The sequence below is a fragment of the Rhamphochromis sp. 'chilingali' genome (genome assembly GCF_963969265.1).
Source record: "Rhamphochromis sp. 'chilingali' genome assembly, chromosome: 6".
NCBI lineage: Eukaryota > Metazoa > Chordata > Actinopteri > Cichliformes > Cichlidae > Rhamphochromis > Rhamphochromis sp. 'chilingali'.
This window is the reverse complement of record NC_137933.1, coordinates 28,014,270-28,040,358: the sequence shown is the minus strand read 5'-3', so window position 1 is coordinate 28,040,358 and position 26,089 is coordinate 28,014,270. Positions and strand designations below refer to the sequence as shown.

General features: G+C 38.7%; 2 protein-coding genes across 2 annotated transcripts; both read left to right on the top strand.

Annotated features, from left to right (window-relative positions):
- Positions 1-1,619: 1,619 nt before the first annotated feature.
- Positions 1,620-14,052, top strand: LOC308398349 (XK-related protein 5-like). The gene is made up of 13 exons (XM_080884926.1): positions 1,620-1,844; positions 4,299-4,388; positions 4,472-4,577; positions 4,715-4,881; positions 6,258-6,391; positions 6,548-6,626; positions 6,802-6,971; positions 7,428-7,539; positions 7,645-7,812; positions 7,915-8,105; positions 8,299-8,409; positions 8,687-8,870; positions 10,111-14,052. Exons 1-13 carry the CDS (start codon positions 1,736-1,738, stop codon positions 10,767-10,769), a joined length of 2,280 nt encoding a protein of 759 aa, XP_080741052.1. The 5' UTR covers positions 1,620-1,735; the 3' UTR covers positions 10,770-14,052.
- A 2,443-nt stretch (positions 14,053-16,495) lies between these two features.
- On the top strand, positions 16,496-25,388 carry ctsba (cathepsin Ba). The gene is made up of 11 exons (XM_080884641.1): positions 16,496-16,666; positions 19,840-19,967; positions 20,051-20,136; positions 22,235-22,349; positions 22,560-22,675; positions 22,946-23,031; positions 23,116-23,262; positions 23,602-23,718; positions 24,092-24,220; positions 24,781-24,862; positions 25,135-25,388. Exons 2-10 carry the CDS (start codon positions 19,845-19,847, stop codon positions 24,852-24,854), a joined length of 993 nt encoding a protein of 330 aa, XP_080740767.1. The 5' UTR covers positions 16,496-16,666; positions 19,840-19,844; the 3' UTR covers positions 24,855-24,862; positions 25,135-25,388.
- Positions 25,389-26,089: the final 701 nt, after the last annotated feature.

Here is a 26,089-nt window from a genome sequence, read left to right as displayed (position 1 = left end):
AACATAACGAGGGCATGTGGTCCGGGGAAATGGTGTGTACAGTCACCTTTAACGACTGGAAAGAGTCTAATTGTAATTTGAACAAAATAATTTGAACAAAAAAATTTTATGTTCCTACAGTGCATGAAATTAATTTTAGTTAAATTTATTATTGTTGAGATGATACGATCTAGCAAGGGTGGTTGGTGATTCTAAATTACCCATATGTGAGTGCAAGAGGCCATACGGTGTTACTTGTGATAGACTTGTCCAGGGTGTATCCTGGCTCTCGCCCTCTGACAGCTGGGATAGGCTCCAGCCCACCTACTATTATACTACTAGTTATAAAACCATATGAATTTTATAAATCCATTAAATTGGAGGGCAAAAGATGTCCATGACAAGTTTTATGTTGACCAGACTATATTTTGTTGAACACTCCAAAAAACAACTCTTTAAATGAACCTAAAATAATCATGGAACAGAGTTACACTTTAATAAATGGCTTTCTATTCTGGACTTGACTGCAGCAAATAAGTTTATTCAACATTAATCGATTAAGTTGGTCCAACTCAAGTACATTAAGTTGGAATAACAGCATTGCATGATGGTAAAATAAAGCAATTTAATCATGTGGAAATCCTTTCCATGATTTTTTTTATGTTCATTCAAGTAATTATTTGAATGAACACCAAAGCCCAAACACCACAACCCTCGGCTTTGAGTGTAAGCCAAGGGTTGTGGTGGACAGGGAAGTGGTTTGACAAAGAAGAAAAGCTCTGAATGTAGGGCATAAAGCATGACAGAATCACCTATAGAAAGGTTTTGACCTTGATATCGCCACTGCAGGTACCCACACACTTAGTTGCACAAAAACGTGATCATTTAATGGACAAAAACCAGTGCAAGCAGTGTACTCTATTATTTACTGTGACGCTGTCTCTACTGCCATCTGGTGTCCAAAATATGCCTCTGCAGCTCATCTTGGAAAACTCAGCCATAACCATTCACCCCATTATTTATGTACAGCTGTACAAATGTAATAACTAAATAAATAAATAAATAAATAAATAAAGTGAAAGGCAAAATTAAATTAACCCAAAACAGGATAACTGTACAGTAAGCTGAAAAATATATGTCTAACATAAATGCGCAAAGCTATCATTTCACCATCATAAGATCACCCTACCTAATGCATTAATTCAGGTCAAGTGGCTTTATTGTCATTTCAACCATGTACAGTGGTAGAGTACACAGTGAAGCAAGACAACGTTCCTTCAAGACCATGGTGAAACCTATAATATATAACAGACGATCAACACAGGACTACACAAAGTGCAAAGACAGTGCAACACCAGACAGAACGATACAGACACAAGACACAATTCTTGACCTATGAAGTTTTATGTCTTGAATGACAAAATGTCAAAACAAAAATGACTGAGCAGAAGATTGCAGGGAAAAATCATTTCGCTTTTACAATTTCAGTCCAAAATCTTAGCTTAGAGAACAACTTCATATTTATCTGATTTGACTGTATAAAAATCTAGGCAATACCAATGCATCTTACTAAGTCCTGAAACATCGGTGCTATCGCTTTAACGGGACGAGCGCTGACGCCGGGACGGGGACACGGGGCTGGGAGAGCGGGCTGCTGCAGCTACACTCCCGACCGAGACCAGAACAGCACGGACCGGCCTGAAGACTAGCACGCTGTTATTCCCGAAAACCTCCCTTTTCAGGGTTTAATTCCACGATGCGAGACTATTCGGCCACCCCCAGTAATGGAGGGGCCTGCATGCCGTGCTGCCAAGTTTGCGTCTTCTTCTTTACCGCATTTCTCCTGGTTGCAGAGAGGACGGCGCGTGAGTCCTACCTGGGACACATACACCTACATCCATACATGCAAAACATATGCACACACACACACACACACACATAACTGAGCATTATGCCTCAGTCGCTGTTTTGGCCGATTGTGATCACCTACCTGTGCAAAACGCTGCCCCTTTTTTTTTTTACTTTATTGTGTGTGCGTGCGCGTTTGTGCGTGCTTTTCTGGCCACGGCGTGTGGATGTGCAGTGTGAGGACTACAGTGGATGCAGAGGGATGCATGGATGAGACAGGGGGGGTTAGGGTGACATCTTGTTCTACGTTAAAATACAAAGTTGTGCATTTGTTTTTACTTCAGCGTCTCCGTTGTGCTGTCATGAATAATAGAGCCTCAGCAGAAGTCCGCAGTCACAGCGTCTCTTTCCTATTTTTGTACACCGCTCGTTATGAAATCCTGTATGCGGCAGGACTGCTGACTCATGTCAGACTTTTCCTATAATTTGAACTGTGCCTTTTCTTGGTCTGGGTGATGTTTTCTGCATAAAAACAAAGGGGAGCCATGTTGTCATATTTCAGCGCTCTTTTTTGGAGGTACATGAATGGACGGAGGGGATGGGCGTACCCCAGGACGGGGCCTAGTCTGTCCGGACAGCCCGCCTGTTTCGGAGCTGAAACGATTCAGATTACATGTATGCAGGGATGGAGGGAGGCAGAGCTGCAGAGCCTCAGAGAGTGTGATGTGGAGAGGAGAGGCATCAGCCGGCCTGTTGTCAATGAAACTTGGATGGGATGAAGTGCACAACAGAGGTCAATGAGAAAGTGTGGAGACACACTGCAGACTGAAATGTGCATGTTTTGGCAATGATCCACTGATCACATGCTTTAGGTTAGTCCTGACATAAACAATCCTATAGAAGAGAGTGCAACGTTTGCATTAACACGTGCACACAATATATCTAAAATCAGAGTCAGTGTAATGCCAAGAGATCAGCTGTTCTTAGAATGGGTGTATGTGGGTGTATGCGCTGCAGTAATGTTGTAGTTTATGAGGTTGGTATAATCACTCTGCCCTTCTATTCAAGACTAGGGTGGTACAGCAAGCAACAAAGCTGCCCCCAAAATATGAATCCCAGCAAAGAACACAAGAAAAAAACAACAACACTGAACCATTATTCTGTGTGGCAAAGATTAAAATTTATTAACCAAGTACCAACAAAGAGGATCCAGCAATGTTACAGATGCAAGAAGAAAGCAAATGCCATGTAAAAAATAAAAATAGGAATTTTCTTAGTATTAGAAGTTCAGTTATCTCCACAAAACATTTAAGAAAGTAATTAAAATAAATGGGAGAGAATCATTACAGAGCTTCCTTAGCTTTATTAAAAAATAATAATAATAACACTTGCAAAAACTGGAAACAGTTTGAAAAACTGAGCTTCACAGAGCTGCAACAGGTTACCTGCAGGACACATAACTGTAGTAAAGCAGAACAAACAGAAAGCTCAGCGGCACAATGAGGAGGAACACTTGATCTCAGGATTTAGATGCATCTCCACTGCTGAGCAGATGGTGTTCAGGTGTCTGAGATCAGACAGTCAGTGAATGCAACAATCATGCTAATCATATAATTGCATGTGCTGGTGAGGCTCATCCAAATAACATCTGGTTTAGGCAGTATCACTCACTCATGTGAAAGTAAAGATATGAGATTTGAAAGGACAAGGACATGGGGAATTCTACTTAATTAAATGTTTCTTACATGTACTTATTACGCCGGAGAGCAGAACCATGTTACTGTGCACTGTGTTTTGTTTCAATGACCATTTGAATTTGGCAAAGTTGATCTTATTTTAACAACTTTCTGTACTGTTTGATTTGTGAGTTAGTTGTTATATTTTATAAAAAAAAATGTCAAGCGTGTTGTGTGCAAAGTCATAATCAGCTGAGTGCATGTTCATGTCAGAAAAGAATTTAGGTAGAAATGGATCAGTATACTGACCAGTGATGATTGATTGGCTGATGTTGATATAATGGCCAACTGGAATTCTTTTACCAGTATTTATCTGTTCTTTCACATTAATTTTGCTCTGGCCAAATATTCAAAGAAAGGAGAAGAAGAGATGAATGCTGTGAAAACAAAATAAGCAAAAAGGGAAAAATATTGGTATTTTTATTTTACTGTTAGGTTTGTGGGATAAATTATTATTTTTAACATCTAACATCCCTGAGTTTCACAGTTTCACAGTTCATTGTTAAACCTAAGAGCACTTTATGTCATGTTATGTAAGGCCACTGTGAGATGTAGCCTATTTTACAAAACAGTTTATTTAAGTAACACTCTTAAATATACTTCACTCACTACTTAAATAAATGCATGTAGTGCCTGCATGTGTATTTCAGGATGTATGGCAAGTTTTTTTTGTCTGAGTGTTTGCAGCCTGTAAGCGTGACATGCTATAGGTAACATCTTTCCCTTTCTCCTCAGTGATCTACTGCTTCGTGTACTATCTGTGGATCGGTCACAACTACAACTATGGCTATCTTGCTGGCTTCACTGCCCTGTTCCTGCTGCCAGGTGACAACATCTACAACAAACAGATCAATAAATAACTCTAGAAAAACAAATTGTTATTCATTTTTATAATTCTTTATGATCAGGTTGGGGTCCCCAGTGGCTGAGTTACCTTTGGTACCTGTCAGATGGACGAATTCGCAGGAAGTCTCTCACCTGGACACACATACTGCATCTGGGACTTTTCAAAAGGTAATAATTAATTAATTTAATCAGTCAGTGTCCAATAATCAGGTTTAAGTTCCAGATTTGTATGATCATAAATGAGAAAGGTCTCTCTCTCTCTCTTTGTATAACTCTTAATTTATTTTCATCTTTGGTTTTCACAGGCTGTGGGAGTGCATGCGCCTGCCAGATGAGGATACGTACAGTGAGATCATGCAGCAGGCTGATGCATCTGCCATACGTCTGTTCGAAGCCTTGGTCGTCACCCTCCCCGAGACGCTACTCCACGCTTATGTGCTAATTTGTACTGATATAGGAGTCAAATCTCCAGGTAGTCAGAAACCAGAAAGCGTGTGTTCAAGTTTGATAATAAGATCAGAAAAAGGACATTTAATTAAACTTTAACTCTTTATTGTCATTGCACAGTCATACTTTCTACAATAGTACATGGAGTAGGAGTACTGTCTCAGATTGGCGGTAAAAGAAAAGCAAGTAATAATCACAATAAATAACATATTTACAGAATAGAATGTGTAATATGTGCAGAATAAAATACACAAAATATGGATAGATAAAAATATATAATGAAAAAATAAAAGGAGGTAATCAGTTGTTGTAAATTTGGATAGTATTTGTTGGTGGTGATGTTACTGGCTACCAGTAACATCACCACTTACTGTCGGAGTGTACCTATGCCTATCTTACAGCAGTGGATAGGTTCATAATGCCTCTCTTATGGCCTTTGGCTATGCAATCAAGATGAAATAAAAGTTTAATGTGAAAGTGCTGCAACAGGACTAACAACCTTCAGCTATAAAAAAATCTCAGTGTTGGATAATTGTTGTAGTCTTTTCTAGCTTAGTCTGCCTGTTCATTTTTTTGTATTATTTCCAGATGGAACATTGAGCTATTAGTGAAATAAATCCAGTGTGTGCTAACTACTCACTGCTAAGCAGCGGATAAACAAATTTACTCTCAGATAGTTTTGAGAAGATGGTAGGGACTTAAATTAAGATGAATAAGAGAGACCTTAGCTGGCTGTAAGGTCTCTCTTATTCAGAGAGTTTTGAGATTAATGTAGTTTTTTTTTAATAAAAAATATTCAAATTGTTAGCTTTGAGAATAAAGAAAGGTGTGCAACAGGGCTCTTTTTAGGACCACTTTTATTCTCAAGTTAAGTGATCTAAGGTTAAATTTAGAAAATGTACAGTTTAAGTGTTGCTTCATGGTGTAGTCATTTACACTTTGGCCTATCACATCAGAAAATATCCCCAGTTCCTGAACTGGAGGAGACAGATTCGTTAGGGGTTAGATCACAAAGAGCATGTGCTCTAAAAGTCATCTACTATGATCTACTATGGCTTGTGTATAAGGGAAGAGCTGAAATAAATCTTTAAATAAACAGTGTCATTTAGTTTTTGACAGTACCCTCAGCTGACCAGGTAGTTCATAACATACTTGTTTTGTGATTTATTTAAAATAATAATGTTAAAGTAAATGTTAACAGAGAACTAATTCAGAATATACCCTTTTAACTGGTATTGCTGCTGTAAATCTGATTCCAGCATTATGCCTGTGACAGTTTTGTATCTTGAAGTCTTGTGTGATTCAGTATTTCAGTGTACTCATATTTCTTGTCCTTGTTCTCTTTCTCTCTCTCTCTCTCTCTGTCTCACTCTGACACACACTGTTTCTCTCTCTCGCCAGCCTCAGTGTGTTTTGCAGTGTGTTTGGTTTCTCTTGGCTGGGCCTTAGTGCTCTATGCCAGAGCCTGTTCACTCATCAGACCAGGACACTTGCAAATGACACCAGCTGCCATGCTCTGTCGACTGCTGTGGAGGGTGGGCATGTTTAACAGCTTTCGCAACAAGCAGTGTTTACAACATAGTATCTAACAGTATCAGTAATGCTACTGCATCTGTGTTTGGCATGTCATAAGCATGTGTTTTGTTGTTTTGCTTGTGTTTTTGGTACACGTATGGTTTCTCTTTCTGCAGGTCAGTATGTTGGGATCCAGGTTTGCCATTCTCATGCTCTTCACACGTATCTTCAAACAGTGGATCCTCGGGGTCATCGGTGAGTCTTCACAGCCAGTTGTGGGCAGCTAGGGATAGCCTCTGTCTTTGACATCACACAGAATGAACAGTAGAAAAACTGTTTGAAACTTTGACCCTGTTTAATATGAGCATCCATCACTGTAACAGTGTACAAAAAAAAAAGAAAAAGCATAAGAGGACTGTGTCTGTTTCAGGTGTCCACTGGCTGGGAGCAACTTTTTGGATGGTGTCCCAGCAGACAGATATCATAAGGTCAACAAGCCGATGGAGGCTCTTCAATCTTGTTCTGGGAGCTATTCACATCTTCCTCTTCCTCAACGTGAAGTACGGTCAATCTAGATACCGCATGGCTGGGTTTTATCTGGTATGTGTGTTTGTGTTCACTTCAAGCTTGTCTGCTCATGATATTGTGGGTTTAATATGCCGGGGGCTCTGACAAAACAGAGACACTGTAACAAATTACATTTGAAAAAGAAAAGCTGTAAGTTTAGTACATCATCAGAAACCTGAAAGCATACATAATATTTGAAAATGACTTTGAAAATGATTGCATTTCAGCTGTGCAGAGCTTTGCTTTTTACTTTAGCGTTTAGGTGGAATACATAAAATGCTAAAAATTTCACATTAGTACTTTTTTCACAGACGGCTTTTTACCGTGCTAACAAAGATAGTTACTCGCATTATTGGGATCATAGAGTGTTTTTCATATTATTTGAGGGGAAAAACATCCAGCAGATGCCATGCATTAGCTATAAACGATTCAAATGTCAAATCAGTGTAATCTTGATTTGGGATTGGATGTCTGTTTATTCTTCCTCAGGTTATGTTCTTAGAGAACGCTTTTCTTCTTCTGGCATCCTCCTGGATGTTTGCCATGGTTTCCTGGGATACTGTGGGAATCCCAGCTGCAGTGTTCTGCAGCTTCCTCATTGGTGAGACGCAGAACATGTGCAAATTCAAGTTATAAAAAGGGAACACAACAACTTTTTCAAGGCCTCAATGTTCCTCTTCCTGACACTTGGTTTTTTTGTCTTTAGGAGTGATAGCATTGGTGCTGTACTATCGTTTCCTCCATCCAAAGTCTTTTGAAATCTTCCAGAGTATTCGTCACAGGGGAATAGCCGGGGCCTGCATGGAGCGTGGCTCTACACTCTCATTAGAGGAGAAAGTCACGCCCACTTTTCATCGACATGCAACACTGTCTGGTCTGTTGCTATCTATCTATCTATCTATCTATCTATCTATCTATCTATCTATCTATCTATCTATCTATCTATCTGAAGAATGACTGTGCATCTTCTGTTAAGGAGGTGGGACTCTCATGGACCTTCCTATCCAATGGGAGGGCTGGAAGCATCACCACTGGCTGCTGATTCGCTTAGCTCTGAAGACAGGGGATGTTTCAAGGATCTGGTCTGCATATGGTGAGGGGGGACTGGCTGGACTGATGGGTCTGTCTGAAGAAGTTCACTCCCCTGATGACCTACGTGTCCATCAGGTTAGTTGTCTTTTTGAGTTTTACATCTTAGTAGCTGGACTTCCTAAAACTTACTGTTTTGTTTTGCTTTGTTTTAAGGTGTGACTTTGATCAGTATGATAAAATTTTGTTTTTCCAAACCTGGCCCCAATGCTAAGAAAATGTGATTATATAAAAAGGAGTTTATTTTCATACTTTTGATGTGATTTGTCAGATTCCACCAATTCAGCCACAGCTTTCTTACCACGCACAACCAGCTTCTCAACCTGCTGCTGCTGCTGCTGCTCAACCTCCTCCTCCACCAGCTCCTTCACAGGTTTCAGAGGCAAGAGTTTTGTTTAACATCTTATCTAGACCACCACAAAGGGGGACTGTGTCTATTCTAAACTAAGAATACAGTACATTGCTTATTTAAGCCACTTATGAGCTGAAACCTGGTGGGTTAGTTCAGTAGGACAGTAGGCATTTAGTGTGGTCATGAGAATAAATATCAGGAGTATCAGTAGACATCAGGATAACTACTAAAAGGCTTGTTTTTCTGTAAAGGATACATTATGTTTGCTTGTTGTAGTCTGAGGCTCACGTGTCTGTAATGTATCCAGGTGAGAGAGGTGGTCCAGCCACCAAAGCCAGCTCACTGCACTATAGTGGCCCGACCAGTGAGAAAAGCTCCTCCCACAACTATTCAGGATATGAGAAGGTTTCCAGAGATCATCCCAGTCCAGGAGGTCATCTTTGAAGAAACTGCAGAAGAAGACTCTAGCGTGGCACTATCAGAGGGAAAAGGTTAAATTACTTTATATTATACACAGTTTTCTATGGTTTGTCTTCAAAAATCAAAACAATAAACACTTTCTTCGGGGACATGGGAACCAAGGTTGGCTAAGCATTTGACTTGACCTTCATTGTTAGTGCCCAAGGTCGAAGTTGACCTTGAAAAAAAGTACAAAAAGCCATATCAAGTAATATTTCATATGAAAAAGCATGGACAGAGCTGTACAACAAACTTTCCTTTTTCTTTTGCCCTACAACACAAAAGTGATAATTATGCAATAAATGACTGTATTTTAAAATTTTAAGTAACAGCTTATAGAAGTTAAAGATTTCAGCCAATTCTGCTCCAATCACGTGGGTAAAGATGATAAAATGCACCATTTTAGTATGTAATGCATCAAGGTCAAAGGTCAGACATCAGCTTGTTAATCTAAAAGCAGGCTAACGTCAGCATGTTGCAATACAGACAGACTGACGTCAGCATGTTGTAACAAAAACATAATAAAACATCGATGTTTTAGTGTAGTCTCTGCGCGTTGGGGAATTTTGCTCTAGAGTGCTTCTGTTTTCTTTTGTCGGAGGGTTAGATCAACTCTAATGACAAATATCGATCTCTTTAGCAGCTCAATGCTCTGCTGTGTTCACTGGCAAGCGGAGCTATTATAGTTTTTTTTATTTTTGTTTTTATTTCAGTTTAGTTTGTGTTAGTTTCCACAGTGGGTTTTCTCATTTCTGTTTAGTTTTTATTCTTTGAAAATTTCACCAAACTGACCTGACAACGACTAAAATTAAGAACACCTCCTCAATGTTTTCTTTTTATTTTAGTTTTCTAAGATCCCAAATGCACATATTTGTTTAGTTTTTAGTTTAGTTTTACGTAACTATAAGAATCTTGCCAGAAAGTTAGTAACAGTGTCTGTCTGCTGTTTGGAGCTGAGCAGAAAGTGTGCAGTAGTGTGTAAAGCAGGAGAGCAGTGCAGCACTCTGTGTCTTTGTAGAGTCAGATTTCTCTACACTATGTCTATACCCTGAACATACCAGAGTTACGTTGTTCATTCTTAGCTAAAAGAAAAATTAGGATATTACAGGCATTATAAGCTATGACCTTTAGTACAGTGCATTTATTATTTATCACAGAGACAGCAAATATATAGACTGCACTATGTTTCTTACCTCTAGCACTGACTCCCCTGCAGTATACGTGTGTATTGTTTTAAACTGACTTTTCTTTCCAATGTTTTATTTTTTTAAGGTGATGAGGAGTTCCAAAGCGCTGCTTATGGCTCACCGTCGCTCTCGTCTCCTCAACAACCAGGAAGCCTCCGCCACATCGACAGCAAAGAGGCGTCTCTGACTGAGGCCTCTTCGGTGGGTTCTTTAGACATCAAGACTCCCGGCTGGTCACCTGAGCGGCGTTCCCCCCTCCTGATTAGTTCCCCAGATAAAAAATCAGGGGTCCCTGGAGAGTCAAGCACTACATTGTATTTTAGTGCAGATGTGCAGTCTCCCTCCAGTGGGAGCTATCTTGGCTGGGGCTCAGAGCTGTCACCCATTTCCACCTACCGAAGTCCCTACCGGATCAGGGAGGCCCGATTTGTCACATCCACACCCAGATTGGAGCCCCGTGTAGAACAAGAAAGCCTGGGCCCCACCCCTGTCATCGTCATCCCTGCCACTCCTGGTACAACACCGGGTGCTACCCCAGATGGGACCCCTAGTGCTTCAACTCCTGTAAGTTCAACTACTGCAGCATCAACTCCTGTAGGTTCAACTCCTGCGGCTTCGACTCCTGCCGCTTCAACTCCTGGTGCAATTACACCTGGTACACCCATTGTTCCTCTCACTCCAGTTATCTCCCATGCTCGCAAACAGATGGTCCAGTTTGTGGACAGCAGAGAGAGGGCAGTGTAAGTAGGATGGGGGTACAAGGAAAAGAAAAGCCTGGGTGGAGGATGGTGTATTTTCCAGTTTTGCTGTTCTCAGCATTAGAATCTTTTAAGTTAACTTATAACTGTCATAGAAAGAGATTGGTATAATATTGCTCATGTTTTCCCCTTGTGTGCAGCTAGACAGGAAATAATTGCTGAAAGTGTGTCACATTGACCAAAATATCAATCAAAAGAGACAAATCTTCAGTTTTAATAGCAGGACTTTGAAGGATTTGTATTAAAGTATATTCCTATGCAAGCCATGAGAGCAATTTGAGGAAACATCTGATATGTGAGAGGGTGAGTTGAAATTTTGTAGATTACAGAAGTTAAAATCTGGACTACTTGTCAAAATAAAATAATAATCCTTCAAACTACATTTTTAACTATTACTCTATAAAAATAAAAAACCTACACCTAAGTGTCAACTGAGGTAACCTTGGATAGGATGTAAGAGAAATCAAAATGACTATAAAGTAGCTATGGCTTGTAATTAAAATTTAAAGCATGAGCAGTTATTGAGCTGTTGGATCCTTTATACCAAAAGAAAATACAAAATCACCAGTTTACAATAACTCAACATGCTGTCTGCCAGGCTGCTGTGCAGAATTTCTTATAACATGACACACCAATGCAAAAATCTTAATGTAAATCAACTCAGCTTCAGGCAAACATTTACGTTTCTTGACGTTTCTTTTCTGTCTTTCCTTTTCTTAATCACAAGGCGATTGATGTTGGATGTCTCATCCACTTTTTAAGAAACTACTTATACTTGCAGTGAAGTACATATTAGTATTTACCTACATCACATACACACTGAAACAGGCCAATTCAGGAAGGGAGAGTAATTAGATAGAATATTGAATGAGTAAAATAGTGATTATGAAGGGATTATGTTTCATTTATTAGATGCATTTAATTTTTTATATAACTTGCTTTTGGGTTTTACTAATCAAATATCTTTGTGCACTGATTATAACAACACTTTTTGAGCTCTGAACCTTTGCAGACGAAAGAAGGGAAGTGCGATAAAATATGTGTGACGCAGGATAAGGAACTAGAGGAAACTTTACCATTTCTGTGCACTGTTAAGATCAATGATGAAGAAGATATATTTTCTGTGTGGGAGTTAAACTTGCACAGTTCGAGCTAACACTTCAGATTAATACAAGTACTTTCAAGTTTTACATTTTAATTTCAAATCTTAAATCTCGCTTCACTGCCTACTTATTAACTGGTGTAATATCAAAATGTACTGTGTGCTGTCCTGTGGAGTGTATTCAAAATGCAAGACAGATTATGCGCTTCATAAAAGGGTACACAGTCCTTGTTAGCAAAGACCCGCTTTGTTATGAAATTATACACAGCACTGAAACTAATTTTTCATACCTGTCCTACCTGAATAGCTGCACCTCTACTTGTGCTACAAAGGATTAACTATATCTAGTAATCTGTGTCACTCCTCAGTCTGTCCATCAGTTAAACCACCTACCTCAATACAGTTGAACTTCCGTGTTGCAATTTTATCTTAAAACATTAAATAATGGACAACCAAATCAGAGCAGTGGTGAAGTCCAGTTTTTATCATTTAAGGCGACTGGCAAGACTAAAATCTTTTCTTTCGAGGCAGCACCTTGAAACAGTGATCCATGCTTTTATTTCTTCCCGCCTGGACTACTGTAACTCACTTTATGTGGGGGTCAGTCAGTCATTGCTCTCACGTCTGCAGCTGGTTCAAAATGCGGCTGCACGACTCCTAACAGGAACTCGAAAAAGAGAGCATATAACCCCCGTGCTGGCCTCTCTGCACTGGCTGCCTGTGTCTTTTAGAGTTAATTTTAAAATTCTTATGTTTGTTTTTAAATGTCTACACAGTCTTGCCCCGCCTTACCTCTCTGAGCTTCTTCATCCCCACATACCCTGTCGGTCTCTCAGGTCAGCTGACCAGCTGCTCCTGGAGGTACCGAGATCCAGGAGGAAGCTCAGAGGGGACAGGGCCTTCTCTATTGTGGCTCCAAAATTATGGAATAATTTGCCCATGCATGTTAGAGAGGCCCCTTCACTGTCCACTTTTAAATCACGTCTTAAAACCCACTTTTATTCCTTGGCTTTTAACCTCAGTGAGACTTAGTTTCTTTTTTAATGCAGTAGTTATTTAATTAATGATTTCACTCTTCTTTTATTTGTTTTTTATTTATATCTCATGTAATTTTATTTTACAGTTCCAATGTACAGCACTTTGTGTCAGCTGTGGTTGTTTTAAAGTGCTTTATAAATAAAGTTGATGATGATGATGATGAATGTAGCTAACAGAAGAAGAAAAATTAGCTGTGGCACAGTCAAAAGTAATTCGAAATTATGCGCTGCTATTAGTCTGAAGTGGTCAGTACCTGTATTAACGTCATGAAACCTGTGTGCGAAGTTAAACTGTAATCGCAGAATAATGTTTGTGACTATGTCAGTCTTCCATGTAACTGTGCAGTAGTAACTATGAGGTCTGTTAATGTTTTTCTTTAATGTGCAGGAAGGAGAGGAAACACAAGCAGCACTTTAGGATACTGAGAAACTGAGTTCATTGAGCAAAGTAGTGATTTTAAAACTAGAAACTTGATTTTGGTAGAAACTGCTTTTTCAAACTGGTGTCCATTTACTGCAGCTTTCTGATAGTTAAGTCACTGCATGATGCTCATTCATACAGGCAGACTGAGAGTTATATCTACTCCCATAGAGAAAGAAGCACTCACATTACCTACACGTTACTTAATGTAACTGCACATTACCGTTTTTTTAACACATGCTAGAATGTATGTGTACGCAACAGCAATAAGCTAGCTAACGTATTTAGTGCACTTATGAAAAAATATCCACACTCATGCTTTAAATGCGTCATCGCTTTGCCTTGTACGAAGACAGCTTTAGCTGCCACGCTTGCCTCATGTATGCATATCGCTTTGAAATAGAAATAACATGCTTTGCTTTGTGTACGCGATGTATACGATAATATCTACTTGTGTTTGTAATTTGATTCATTTTGTACTTTTAAAAGGTTCTTTTATATTTGATCACATTTACTGTTCATGAAATGATCTGGACAAGGTTTTGTGTTAAAGTTTGAGGATGTTTAGAGAGCAGATAGTTATCACTGACAGACTTGAGTTAGTTTGCTGATTCATTATAACCTCGTCACCTTGTCACTGGACGACCTCCTTTCATTAGTACAAATCACCTCATCTCTGAGAGGATTTCCACAAAAGAGCTGTGGATGGTAGTCGTGTCATTAAGTGTGCTGTTGATGTGACAAAAATAAAGCCATTTGCCATGATCAAAGTCCAGTGTGCTGGGTTTTATTGCTTACCAGTGATTAATTTATCATCACTATGATTCTGAGAAATAGACACATATCAGTGGAAGTGCAGCAGCACGAGCTTTATCCTAGCACATCTCTGGAAACTTTCTCAAAGGTCATCAAATATAAAGATCAAAACATCTCATACACTCATCAAAGCATTATAAATAACGTGCAAAAGGCTATAGCTTGTTCAAACCTTTAATTTCATGTGTCAAAATCAAGTTTTGGTGCCAAAATATAAATCACTGCTGCAAAATGAAACATTTCTTTGACACTGTGTAAACAAAGATGCTCAAGATGTTTAAATAATTCATCAGAATGACAGCAGACTCAAGAAGTGCAACCCTTGAGTGCGTATTTTCTCTGAGAGTGCATACCTACTGTATCAGACTGTTATTTATCTCAGGCTAACCCACTGCTGTTGAGCTTTACAGTGAATACTTTTGAAAAGTAAAAGGTTTTACTCTCTACTTTTTAAAGAAATAGAGCGCTTACATTTTTTCATAATGGAAGGGCCTACGGTGTGTAGTCCAGTTATAAAACAGATTACTGGACAGCCTGTTTCTGTTATCTCTCTGGACACTGACCAAGTCCTCACACAGTTTTGTCCCTTGTAGCCTAGCATGCACGCTATTGCTCAATAAAATGGATGTTTGAGTCGCTCCTCAATGCACCCAAATTGTTGTAACCCTGTTGTAACACAAGAAGGATAACTATGCTTTACAATACTCATAGTCCTGACATACACCCCTTCAATGAGCAGGTTTTTTTTTTAACTACATGAATTGTTCTTCATGTGCAGACTTATAAAATAAAGCAATGCTGGCACATTTTGGAGTGGTCTCTATTTTGCACTCAAAGACATTTGTAAATATTATTTGTTCAAATTGTGGCCAATTTTACTTAGTCATTTTCTAAACTTTTCTTTTTAAACTTCAAATTGTTGTAAAATATTTTACATAAAGTTCTAAAAACTTTGGCTGTCATTCAAGAATTTAGCCAAAGGAGCTGAGAAGTGAGATCTATGTCAACAAGCAGTTCCATAATAGACGGTTTCATCATAATATCATAAAAATATGATTGCTCTGAATTATTAATGCACAAAAACATAATTATTTTCAAAACTAGATAGTCCTTTGACAAACTGTAACGTGACCCTAGACTGTTCCTTAATACAGTCTAATATTCCTATGTGAAACTGAGTCACCTGCTCTGGTGAAAGCACTTTTTTGTTAGAATTAGGATGTGCTCTTACGCCACTTGGTAAAAAAAATAATTACATTTGATGTGGTGTGCTTGCGTTTTTTTTCCCAACTCATCACTTTCAAAGTCAGATGACAGTCATAAAAGGAAGAGAAAGCAGCTGGACAATCATCTCTTTCTCTGTGGTCAGTGATCAAAAGCACAATCAGGGTCAAATCACAGGACACTACTCAGATGAATAAAACTAGATGTAAAAATCACATGAAAACCAATGTTGGCTCAAAAACACATCCACATGCAGTACAGAGATAATATAGGGGGAAAAAGATAATTTACACAGTCTGTGTATTTATTGCAGACTTTCTTAAACAGATAAATAACAAATGGTTATTTGAGCTTGAAAAAATCTCACTGGTCCCAGTTAACTGTGTTTTGACCAAATGTAATCATCTTTTCCTGATACCAGCACAGCACCAAGGTTTCCTGGGCCCAGTACTCTTTCTCTGGAAATTATATCACAGCTTTCAGTTCAGTTTTTATTTGACCACCATGCACATCTCCATTAAAAGTTTTGCGCAGCTTGCTTACAAATGCATTACAGTTATATTACATTTCATTTTCATTTAGATTGCAGCTGTTCTACTTTTTATTCCTGTAGCACCTTGGCAGTACTACCTTTATATATAAGGATGATAATTTGGGTGTTTTACTATACTACACAACGCAAAGACAAAGACAAATACCTCAAAACTCACAAATCACTTTTATGTCACATTGTAATACCATGATATAATAAAGGTATATCAAAATCAAAATCTAATATCGAAGTCAGTTTCAGTTACAATAAATAGAATATCATCTAAGTAAAAAAAAAAAATGCGTCCAAATAAATTTTTAAACTGCAGGGTTTTCATTCTGATTAAGTTCCAAAAAAAAAAAAAAAAACTAACACAGCACAACCCAGCGGTTCTTCCACATTTTCATTAATAAAATAAAATAAATAAATAAATGCATATATTAACATTAAAATAAAAATATTTATATTTATATATCGTTTTTCATGGATTCTAATTCAGATGGTTGACTTTATCTGTAAGAAGTCAGGACTGGTTTAAACTAACGGAAGAGCTCGATGACCGCGTGGATGACGGTTAGATCACATGCTTTGAGTTCATGTGATCAGTTCACGTGCTATCAGGAGTAAATAAAAGCTGAAAGGGGCCGTTTTTAACGCCCGAATACTCTTTTGTACTTACGTTAGCCGGCTGAGGTTGGGGACCTGGAGCTGTAGAGCTGATCAAACTCATCGGTTGAAAAACATACTGCCGGTAAATATTTGTTGTTATTTATTGTTTTCTTCCGATTTTAGCCGCTACATCGTTTACACGGAGAGCTGACCGCTAGCTAAATCGGTCACATAAACTCATAGAAACCAGGTTAAAAAAAGGCCAAGTATAGCTCATATTTTCATCACTAGTCGTCACCAATAACATGCTAAAACCGATTTTGAGCTTCTGGGTGCCAGTTAGCTTATTTGATTGCATGGATTGAATGTTGTTTATGACTGGGTGACCCGTTTTAGCTTCACGGTCAGATGTTTTGAAACGGGTGAAGCCATTTCCCCCCCAAAGAAACACACATGACTTATTCTTATCATTCGTTATTGATTATTCTGTGCGTTTTGGTATAGGCAGGCAGTATTTCGATAACATAAAAAGGGATTTTGGGGGGGTTAGAATATTGTGTAATATAATCCTGAATTCAGTCGGGGAAATGGAAAGTGAAACTGTGTTTCATAAGAGCGTCCTCTGAGCCATCCTTTTTCTTTCAAAAAGAAGAGGAAAAAAACTGGAAACAAATTATATACTGAAGCTTTGTTTAGTTAGTTGTGAACATGTGAGCTGCATACAGAGGCTCCCAGGTGGAGGGGTTAACCAGAGAGAAGTGAAATTATTCTAAGGACTATAGCGGTGTATTGTTCAGAACAAAGAAAGGTTTACTTCTACTGTCACGCACCTCAAACACCTCAGCGTTATAGGAAGGAATAAGGAAGTGATCAAGAGTAAAGCATGTAGTCCGATATGTTTGTTACCACACCTTGTGGGCATAAAACTGTGTGACAATTTAAAGGAAAAACCCACAACGTTTGCTCCCCCACTAGTGTGTAGATCTGGTGGCTCAGTTATCGACAGGGGAAAAACTACACAAACTAGTTGTAACTGAACACCTTTATACTATGATGAAATGTTATCCTATAATTTCCTTCCAGGAAAGCAATGCCCCTGTCAGATTGTTTGAATATGAAAAACATGAGTCGTATGCTTTGACCTCCAGTAAAATCTCGCTATGTCAACAGCCGTGGCAAGTTTTGGACCTGCACACTTTAAACAGTAGGAAATGAAATACTATCTTTTGAAAGGGTGTCGAGGTACACTAACTATTCCAGCAGCTTGGTAAAAGGACCTTAAGAAGGCCATAAGTTTTTTTTTGTTTGTTTTTTTTTAAGTTTAAGTAGACAAGAGGGAGCATAAATAGTTTCAAATGATTGAATTGCCTTCAGAGGTTGGTTCTTATCTAAAAGGAAGATAAGAAACTGAAGAAAAGATTTAGAAACTAAAGTTTTCCTTTCTCCTGTATGTCTTTCGATGGCTTTGGCTTTGACTCATCAGTTTTTTTTTGTCTTTCGCTTAAACCACACAGGGGAACATTTATGGCCTCTTGGCCTTTAACAATGTGTTAATATCAACGCTAAACTGTCATCAAACTTAATGTGGAGGGTTTTCTTTACATGAACAGAACTGTGCCTAAACAAAGGTCTCAGTATGACTCAGCAGCTTAACTCAACTGTGGCATGAGTGCATTCAAAGGTACTGACTTAGTACTTGGAAAAGACAGCTCAGCGGGTTTCTCATCCACTTCCTCAAAAAAAAAAAAAACTTTTGATAGAAAGAAACCACTTCTCTAGAGAATTAACCAAAAAACCATTTGGTGTCTTTCAAACATGTTCTACCATTCAAATTTGTCTTGTCCTTAATAAGATTTTTGTGTGTGTGTGTGTGTGTGTGTGTGTGTGTGTGTGTGTGTGTGTGTGTGTGTGTGTGTGTGTGTGTGTGTGTGTGTGTGTGTGTGTGTGTGTGTAATATTACACTGTACTTAGTTTGCACACATGGAATGGTTTCTTTAGCATAGCAGTTATTGTTTTTATAGCACATGCACAAGAATTCAAAATAATCCAAAAACTGGAGGACACTCAGAAATCTCTCTGCACATGACCTGTAAACATGCTGTCTTTTATTGAGCAGCAAGGCAGTGCTTTGGTGTGATCTCAGAGCGAATGTGTCATTCTGCTACGGGAAACTGCCTGTTCTTACTTCCTTTTTGATATGCTTTTTTTTTTTTTTTTTTTTTTTTTTTCATAATCCATCATGTGATAGAAACCAGCTTCACAGAAATTCACATGTTCTGTTTCTCAAGCAGGCTTGTGGTTTTGTTTTTAAAACAGGACCTGTCTGAGCAGGTGTGGGGATTTCACGTATTCAACAACATAACTGACTTCTGTTTTCAATGGAATGTTTACTCTGGCTTACTGGCACAGTAAGCCAGAGTAAACATTTTTGGCTGGATGCATTCATGTACAAGCCTTTGTTCTTTACTTTTGCTTGTAAAATAATTTTGGGGCACAGTCTCATCAGATTAAATAGTTTGTAGTTAGATCATCTGATCCCAGAAGAAGCAGAGTGTCTGCACTGGTATTGATTTCTCTGGACTTCCTGCTATTACCGAGCACTCTCCACTCCTCTTTTTAGTAGGCTACGTTATCTGTCTGTAATGGAACTAATTTCGGCTCACCCCATTGCATTTTACTTTCTATAATGTGGCCTGTATTATTCACACACTGGAGCCAGTTTCCTGTATCGTTGGTCCTGTCGTCTGTGCCATATGAACTGAAACCCAGAATCTTTAACAGTGGGGGGAGTGCAAAGGAATTTTTTTTTTTTCTTCCTTTACCGCGTGGCTGCTTATCAAAATCGACTAAAATCGTTGAAATCATTGGAGCATTTGCTGAGGCAGCATCTTTAACCACTGAAGGGGACTTTGACGCATGACTGACTCTAAGAGGTCTTTCTCCGCTCTCTCTGCATCATTTTTTTTTCCACTCGTAGCTTCAAGCAGTGTGATGGTGTTCAATCAGCTGTGACCTTTTAAGTGGTGATGTAGTTTCAGGAGTCTATCTTAAAGGGTGAATATCATACTGTGTGTAGCTGCAGCAGTGTATTGACTACAAATGTGAAAATCCAGCAGAGCTGGAGAACAGCTGAGGATTTTAAAATACAAATAAACCTCTACTTCCTGTTTTTGAACTCTAGCTAGACTTGTGAATGTTCAAGAAAATCAAAAGGCTCATTTAGCCGGTTACTGAAATGAAGTCTTTGTTTATGACATGATGCAGTAACAGAATAAATTACCACAGCTAAACCAAACTTATTAACTTGTCTTTCAGGCAAGATGTGGCATGCAGCCTTCCTCCTGTTGGCTGCCAGCTTGTCAGTGAGCCTGGCCAGACCCCACCTCCATCCACTGTCTAGTGAGATGGTCAATCACATCAATAAACTGAATACTACCTGGAAGGTGAGTGAATTGTTTTTTAATTTAATTTATGACAGACCTCTGAGAGTAAAAGTGTTTGACTAAATCTCCTCCCTGTCTTGCAGGCTGGCCACAACTTCCATAACGCCGATTATAGTTATGTGCGCAAGCTGTGTGGTACAATGCTGAAGGGACCCAAACTGCCAGTCATGTGAGTCTTAGTCATATGTTCTGTGGTTGCGAAACAAGTCCTCTAACGATCCCTGACATCAGAATATTTCAACCTACGCTGACCACAGGATAGTTGACTGTACTTTCACATTATTCTCAGTGTCACTGGAAACTTACCAATAGGGCTACATGATTATGGCTAAAATGCTAATCACTTATTTTGAGTAATGAAATCAAAATTATTTGTTTTAATTTTTACATTGTGCCACATTCTTGTTAAATAAAACTTCTTTAATAAAATTAAATAATGTGCTTATTCACCTGAGAGCATCTCTTGGAAGCTGAATTTAAAGTCTTTCACTTCATTCATCGTAGCTGCATAATTAAAGTGAATATAAATCATAGTACTCGACAGCTGTGGGTCCCTTTCCCCTGGAGTGTTTTTCATACAGCGTGGGTATTTCCACTGCTTAAGGCAGTAATCTTTTGTTTAGGAAGGTAACTGTTTTCTTGAAGCCTTCAGTACTCTCTGTTTATTGGACAAGTCTGTGGTGATTTCAGTATGCCTTTGTGAGCCGGAGGAATAGGCTTGTTGTTATGGATGTCTGTAGGATGCAGGTCGATTCACATTAGCAGCTCTTGCATCACATACAAGTCTTCCTGCAGTCATTATGCTGCATTTTCTGATGGGTTTTCAGGGAGTTGAATAAGTTGAGTTGTGATGCAGATACAACTCTATGGCACTCGCTGCATATGAGTTCTTCTAGTTAGGATTAGGGATGGGTATTGATAAGATTTTCACGATTCCGATTCCATTTTCGATTCTGTTTAACGATTCGATTCTCTTATCAATTCTTTTTAAAAAAGGAGAACACTAAGGTCGATTAGCTTAGAACTTTGTTTTATATCTTCTCTTTGAACAAGATAGAAATTTAGGAGTAACATGGCCTTACAAACCCAACAGTGAGATCTTAAGAGATCCTTAAGAGATCCAGCCTACGGCTCTTCAATGGGGTGTCACAGGGTCCCCGGAAAAAAAAATTGTAAATGTAAAATAATAAAATCAATATTCTTCTGTAGTAATAACAAAGTATAACATAAATTATTCTGTAGCAATTACACAAGAATATCCAGTAATGTCCCTGCCTACAATTAAACACATTCACTTACCGTAAATCGGGGCATCTGCTGTGGCAAATGGGTGCAAGCCTTTGACCACAAACTTAGTCACTGCTCGGTGACATTCGTCTATCCTGGCCTGAAAGGAGACGCTACCGGTAGACTGCAGCGAGAACTGCCAGCATCTGAGCCAGCCAGACTCTGTCTGTCTCTCTCATCATGGTCACCTAAATGCACAGTAATGGCAGGTTTTGTAATAAGGCAGATCGCGCTAACATAATATGCACTGTTAGTTGAATATTTATCTGCCGCATTAACGGGAGAGGATGTGCAAACGTTACCGCTGCTGCTGGGTTGAGATTCACTAGTCCAGAGCGGAATTAAAAACATGACATTCATTTAAGGTCATCGTGTGTTTTGTGAGCAAATGCTTTTGCATATTCGTAGTGTTTCCTCCCTTAAATGAAAGATCTACTTTGCAAGTATTGCAAGTTGCTCTGTCGTCATCCGTTCTCGTAAAGTATAATCAAGCGTGTTTGAGCCGCCATGTTTCCTGCCAGGTAAATGACGCTCCGCAACGTGGTGATGTCATTCAGGGCGACTGGCAAAAATGGCAAACAATTCCAAGGAATTGAACCGGTGGGAACCGGTTCTCAACAAGAACCGGTTTTCGATACCCATCCCTAGTTAGGATCACCCGTGCCAAATCCAAAATGTTTCCAAAGAGTGTATGATCTGCTTTCAGGGCTGAGTTCTGGAAGGCATCTGACTTTTCTTGCATTTATATTTTATTGTGGTGTTGCTCGTCCAGAGTAGTACAGTCAACTTTAACCTCTGCAGTGCAGGGAACGGCTGTGATTGGCTCATGTAGGCACGTATTTAAGCGGTGGTTTAGGGTATGTTTAATTTGCTTTTGGTTGGATTGATGGAGCATGCATATTCAGTTTTGCACAATCATTAATTGTGCAGCCCTACTTTACTAAAACAATAGTAAGTAAAACTTCTGGTTTCCTCTGCAGGGTTCAATATGCTGGAGATTTGAAGCTGCCAAAAGAATTTGATGCTAGACAGCAGTGGCCTAACTGTCCCACTCTGAAAGAGATCAGAGACCAGGGCTCCTGTGGATCCTGCTGGGTGAGAAGCTGCTCAATGTCACCACATGTAGCTAGACTCTTCAAGAGCTCTGTAATCTGAAATTGCCTAAGAAACTTAAAAAAAACAAAAACAAACCCTCATTAAGGAAGAGAATGGAGCTCAGCTCTTAGGACAAGAATGAAACCTTTGCTTTTCAAATTTTGCGATGATCTGTTTCCCTGCTTCATGTCTTTGTTGTTGTGGGTCCAGGCGTTTGGTGCTGCAGAGGCCATCTCTGATCGTGTATGCATTCACAGCAATGGGAAGGTCAATGTGGAGATCTCCTCAGAGGATCTGCTGACCTGCTGTGACAGCTGTGGCATGGGGTGAGCAGTTCTTACCCATCAGATAACTGAAATCACTAAAATATTAAAGATCAAGCTATTAAGATTATAATTATTTACCAGGATCACTGAACTTTGATAATTAAATATAATGAACCAAACTATGACATAAAAACCTTAATCTGGGGAAAAGAGCAGCAGATATAGATGATACAATTGGTACTAAGAGAGGGAAAGAAAGTTTGGCGCTTTCCTTAAATAAGTTCATTTTTAGTAAGTAATGTTTTGTTTTTCTGTGTGTGTGTTTTTTAGATGTAATGGTGGCTACCCTTCAGCTGCCTGGGACTTCTGGGCAAATGAAGGGCTGGTCTCTGGGGGTCTCTATGATTCCCACATTGGTGAGTGTGTTTCTGATAGATTGATGCAGTTATGCGCATGTTGGGTGTGATTACAGTAGAGACACTATATCCTTGTGTCTGCAGGCTGCAGGCCCTACACCATCGCCCCCTGTGAGCACCATGTGAATGGCAGCAGACCTCCCTGCACTGGGGAGGGTGGTGACACACCAGAGTGTGTCCGCCAGTGTGAGTCTGGATACACACCAAGCTATACACAGGACAAGCACTATGGTAAGAGCAGCAGAAAGAAATGTATATTTATCATAAATAAGGTTTGTAATATTGTCTCAGTCTGCATAATTATGAGTAATAATTGCAACGTAACAAAACAAATTGTTATTGAATTATAACAAATGGATATTATATGAAATCTGAGGGAACTCCTTATCCTGATATTCAAATAGCTATTGTGCAGATGAACTTTGATTTTCTGGTTGTTGTTGTTTTTTTTTTTTTTGTTTTTTTTAATTACACATATTATAAACTTCTACATGCAATATTTTATTATTATTTTTTTTATGTTGGTGAACAAGGCTGTATGCACACATATCTTGACTCTGTGTGTTGCAGGTAAAACATCTTACAGCGTGCCATCAGACGAACAGCAGATTCAGTATGAGATCTACAAGAACGGCCCTGTAGAGGGAGCGTTTACAGTCTATGACGACTTTGTTCTGTACAAGACTGGTAAGAACACATGAACTCATCACACATGTAATGGTCACCCTGCCTGCCATTTCACAAATTCACTTTTACTTTGTGGCTGAAGCATAAGCATATAGTGTGGGATTGTGTCCTCTTAACATTGATTTGAACTGAAGCTCCTCTTTGTTTAGCTTTTGCAGAGGTTTGTGTGTGAAAAGTTAACAGGCTTTCATGCTGGAAATCTCCAACTGCAGCTAGATGCAGTTTGATATTCTAGTATTTAAGGTGCCTTGAATGTGACTTAGTATGAAATAGACACTATTAGAATACACACCCAGTCTCTTCACTATATTGTACTAAAAAAAAAAAAAACAACTTTAGGTGAGCTCTAATGGATTTGTTCTGTCTTATCCAGGTGTTTATCAACATGTGTCTGGTTCTGCTGTCGGTGGTCACGCCATCAAGATCCTGGGCTGGGGAGAGGAAAATGGCACTCCCTACTGGCTCTGTGCCAACTCCTGGAACACTGATTGGGGTGATAATGGTGAGCAGAGGCAGTTTAATACTGTTAACACACGTAGTCATCATGCTATGCAAGGGGAGTCACTACTGAAAATACTACAGTATAATCCTGTAAAATGGAATGGGGAGTCTTATAGCTGAATCAGTATTTTGTTCAGAATCACAAGGACTTGATCTTCATTAAGACAGATGTATTATTTTTAATTATACATTATTTATATCAGGAGCACACACTTCTATATTTGACTTTATTTTACATGTAAAACAGACTGACTTCATGACACCAAAGCTGAAACCCTGTTCGCTCTATTTTTTTTATTCATTTATTTATTTTTTTAAACAATAATCATTAAATGCTCTGAAAGGGGGTCTTTACGTCTTTAACTTTTACAAATGTTTTCTTGACATTGTTCTAGCTCGTTTACACAACTCTACCAGTAAATGAGAAATTCTTCTCTTACAGTAAATTATAGTAATACTCCCTCACTCAAAATGGGCAAATGGTGCTGTTTATAGATGTTCACGTGTTTTCTTCAGTTTAGGAAATTGAAGTAAATTCTGTTTTTGTTTTTTGTTTTTTAGGATACTTTAAATTCCTGCGTGGTTCAGATCACTGTGGTATTGAATCTGAGATTGTGGCAGGGATTCCCAAATAAAAACTAAGGTAAGATGGTAAACAGATGGATTTTATGTGTGAGATTTTTTTTTTTTTTTTTTTTTTTATTATTATTATTTTTAAGTATGGATTTAAAAGATTATTCATAATGTACTTCTGACTTTTCTTACATGCATAATTCAGAAATGGATTCAGATTTTCTTCTGCTGTCAGTTACATGTAGACCCACATTAACTCGATGCAAGTCCAGCAGGCTGGTGTGCCAACTTTAAGAGTCATCCTTGCTTTAATTTCCCATTTTTCTCCTTTTGTACCTGCAGGTTTTCAGCTGTAGCATCATTACACTATCACTAGAGGGCGATGCACTCCACTGACCAGAAGACACAGCTGACAAAATTAACTGCTTTTAGTCCTTTTTACCTAAAGCGCGCTGATCACTTTGCACACCGGCTTTAAAAACTAAAGCGAGGTGAATTTGCAGATGGGATGTGACAGAAATGTGATGAACCTGAGGAGAAAGTGCTGGAGTTGATGTTTTCACCTCTTAGACAGACAGGAGAAATTTTATTTTAGACAGGCATTAGCATTTGGTTGCTTCAAAACAGGCTATTACTGTTGTAGAAGTGATTAAATTTATTTTGACAGCATGGATTGTTTTAGAACAGCGCAATGTCATTTTGACGAATGTGTCTAATTTGTAATGATCACAGCTTTTATATTGAATTTATAATTTCTCAGTGCTACTCCATAATGTCAGGATGGACTGTCACAGGTGCCAGTTAGTGTTTTTAAACTTGGTTGGAAATTAAATGCAGTGTTGGCTGCCTGTTATAACTATAATATTGGCGCATAACTGTTATGTTTTGAAATAAAAAAAAAATTAAAAAAAATCTTGGTGTGTGTGTGTGTGTGTGTGTGTGTGTGTGTGTGTGTGTGTGTGTGCGCGCGCGCGCGCGCGCGTGTGCGCTATTACAAAATCTTTTTCCTGGATTAAGCAGATAATAGAGAAACTTGAGCTATCACAAATGTAAAGTTTTGATGTTGTTAATTCTCAAGTGATTACACATGACAATATGATTCATAACTTTCCGCCAGTAACTCTTAAATGATTTATTATTTTTAATGCAATTATGACTCCCTGCATCTCGGTTTTGGTTGTAATTTATATACCAGAAAAAGCAACATCCAATTGATTAAAAATACAAAATTTGACAATCACATTTTCTGTCCCACCAATGAATTTGAAGCAAAATGCAAAATTATTTGTGTAAAATA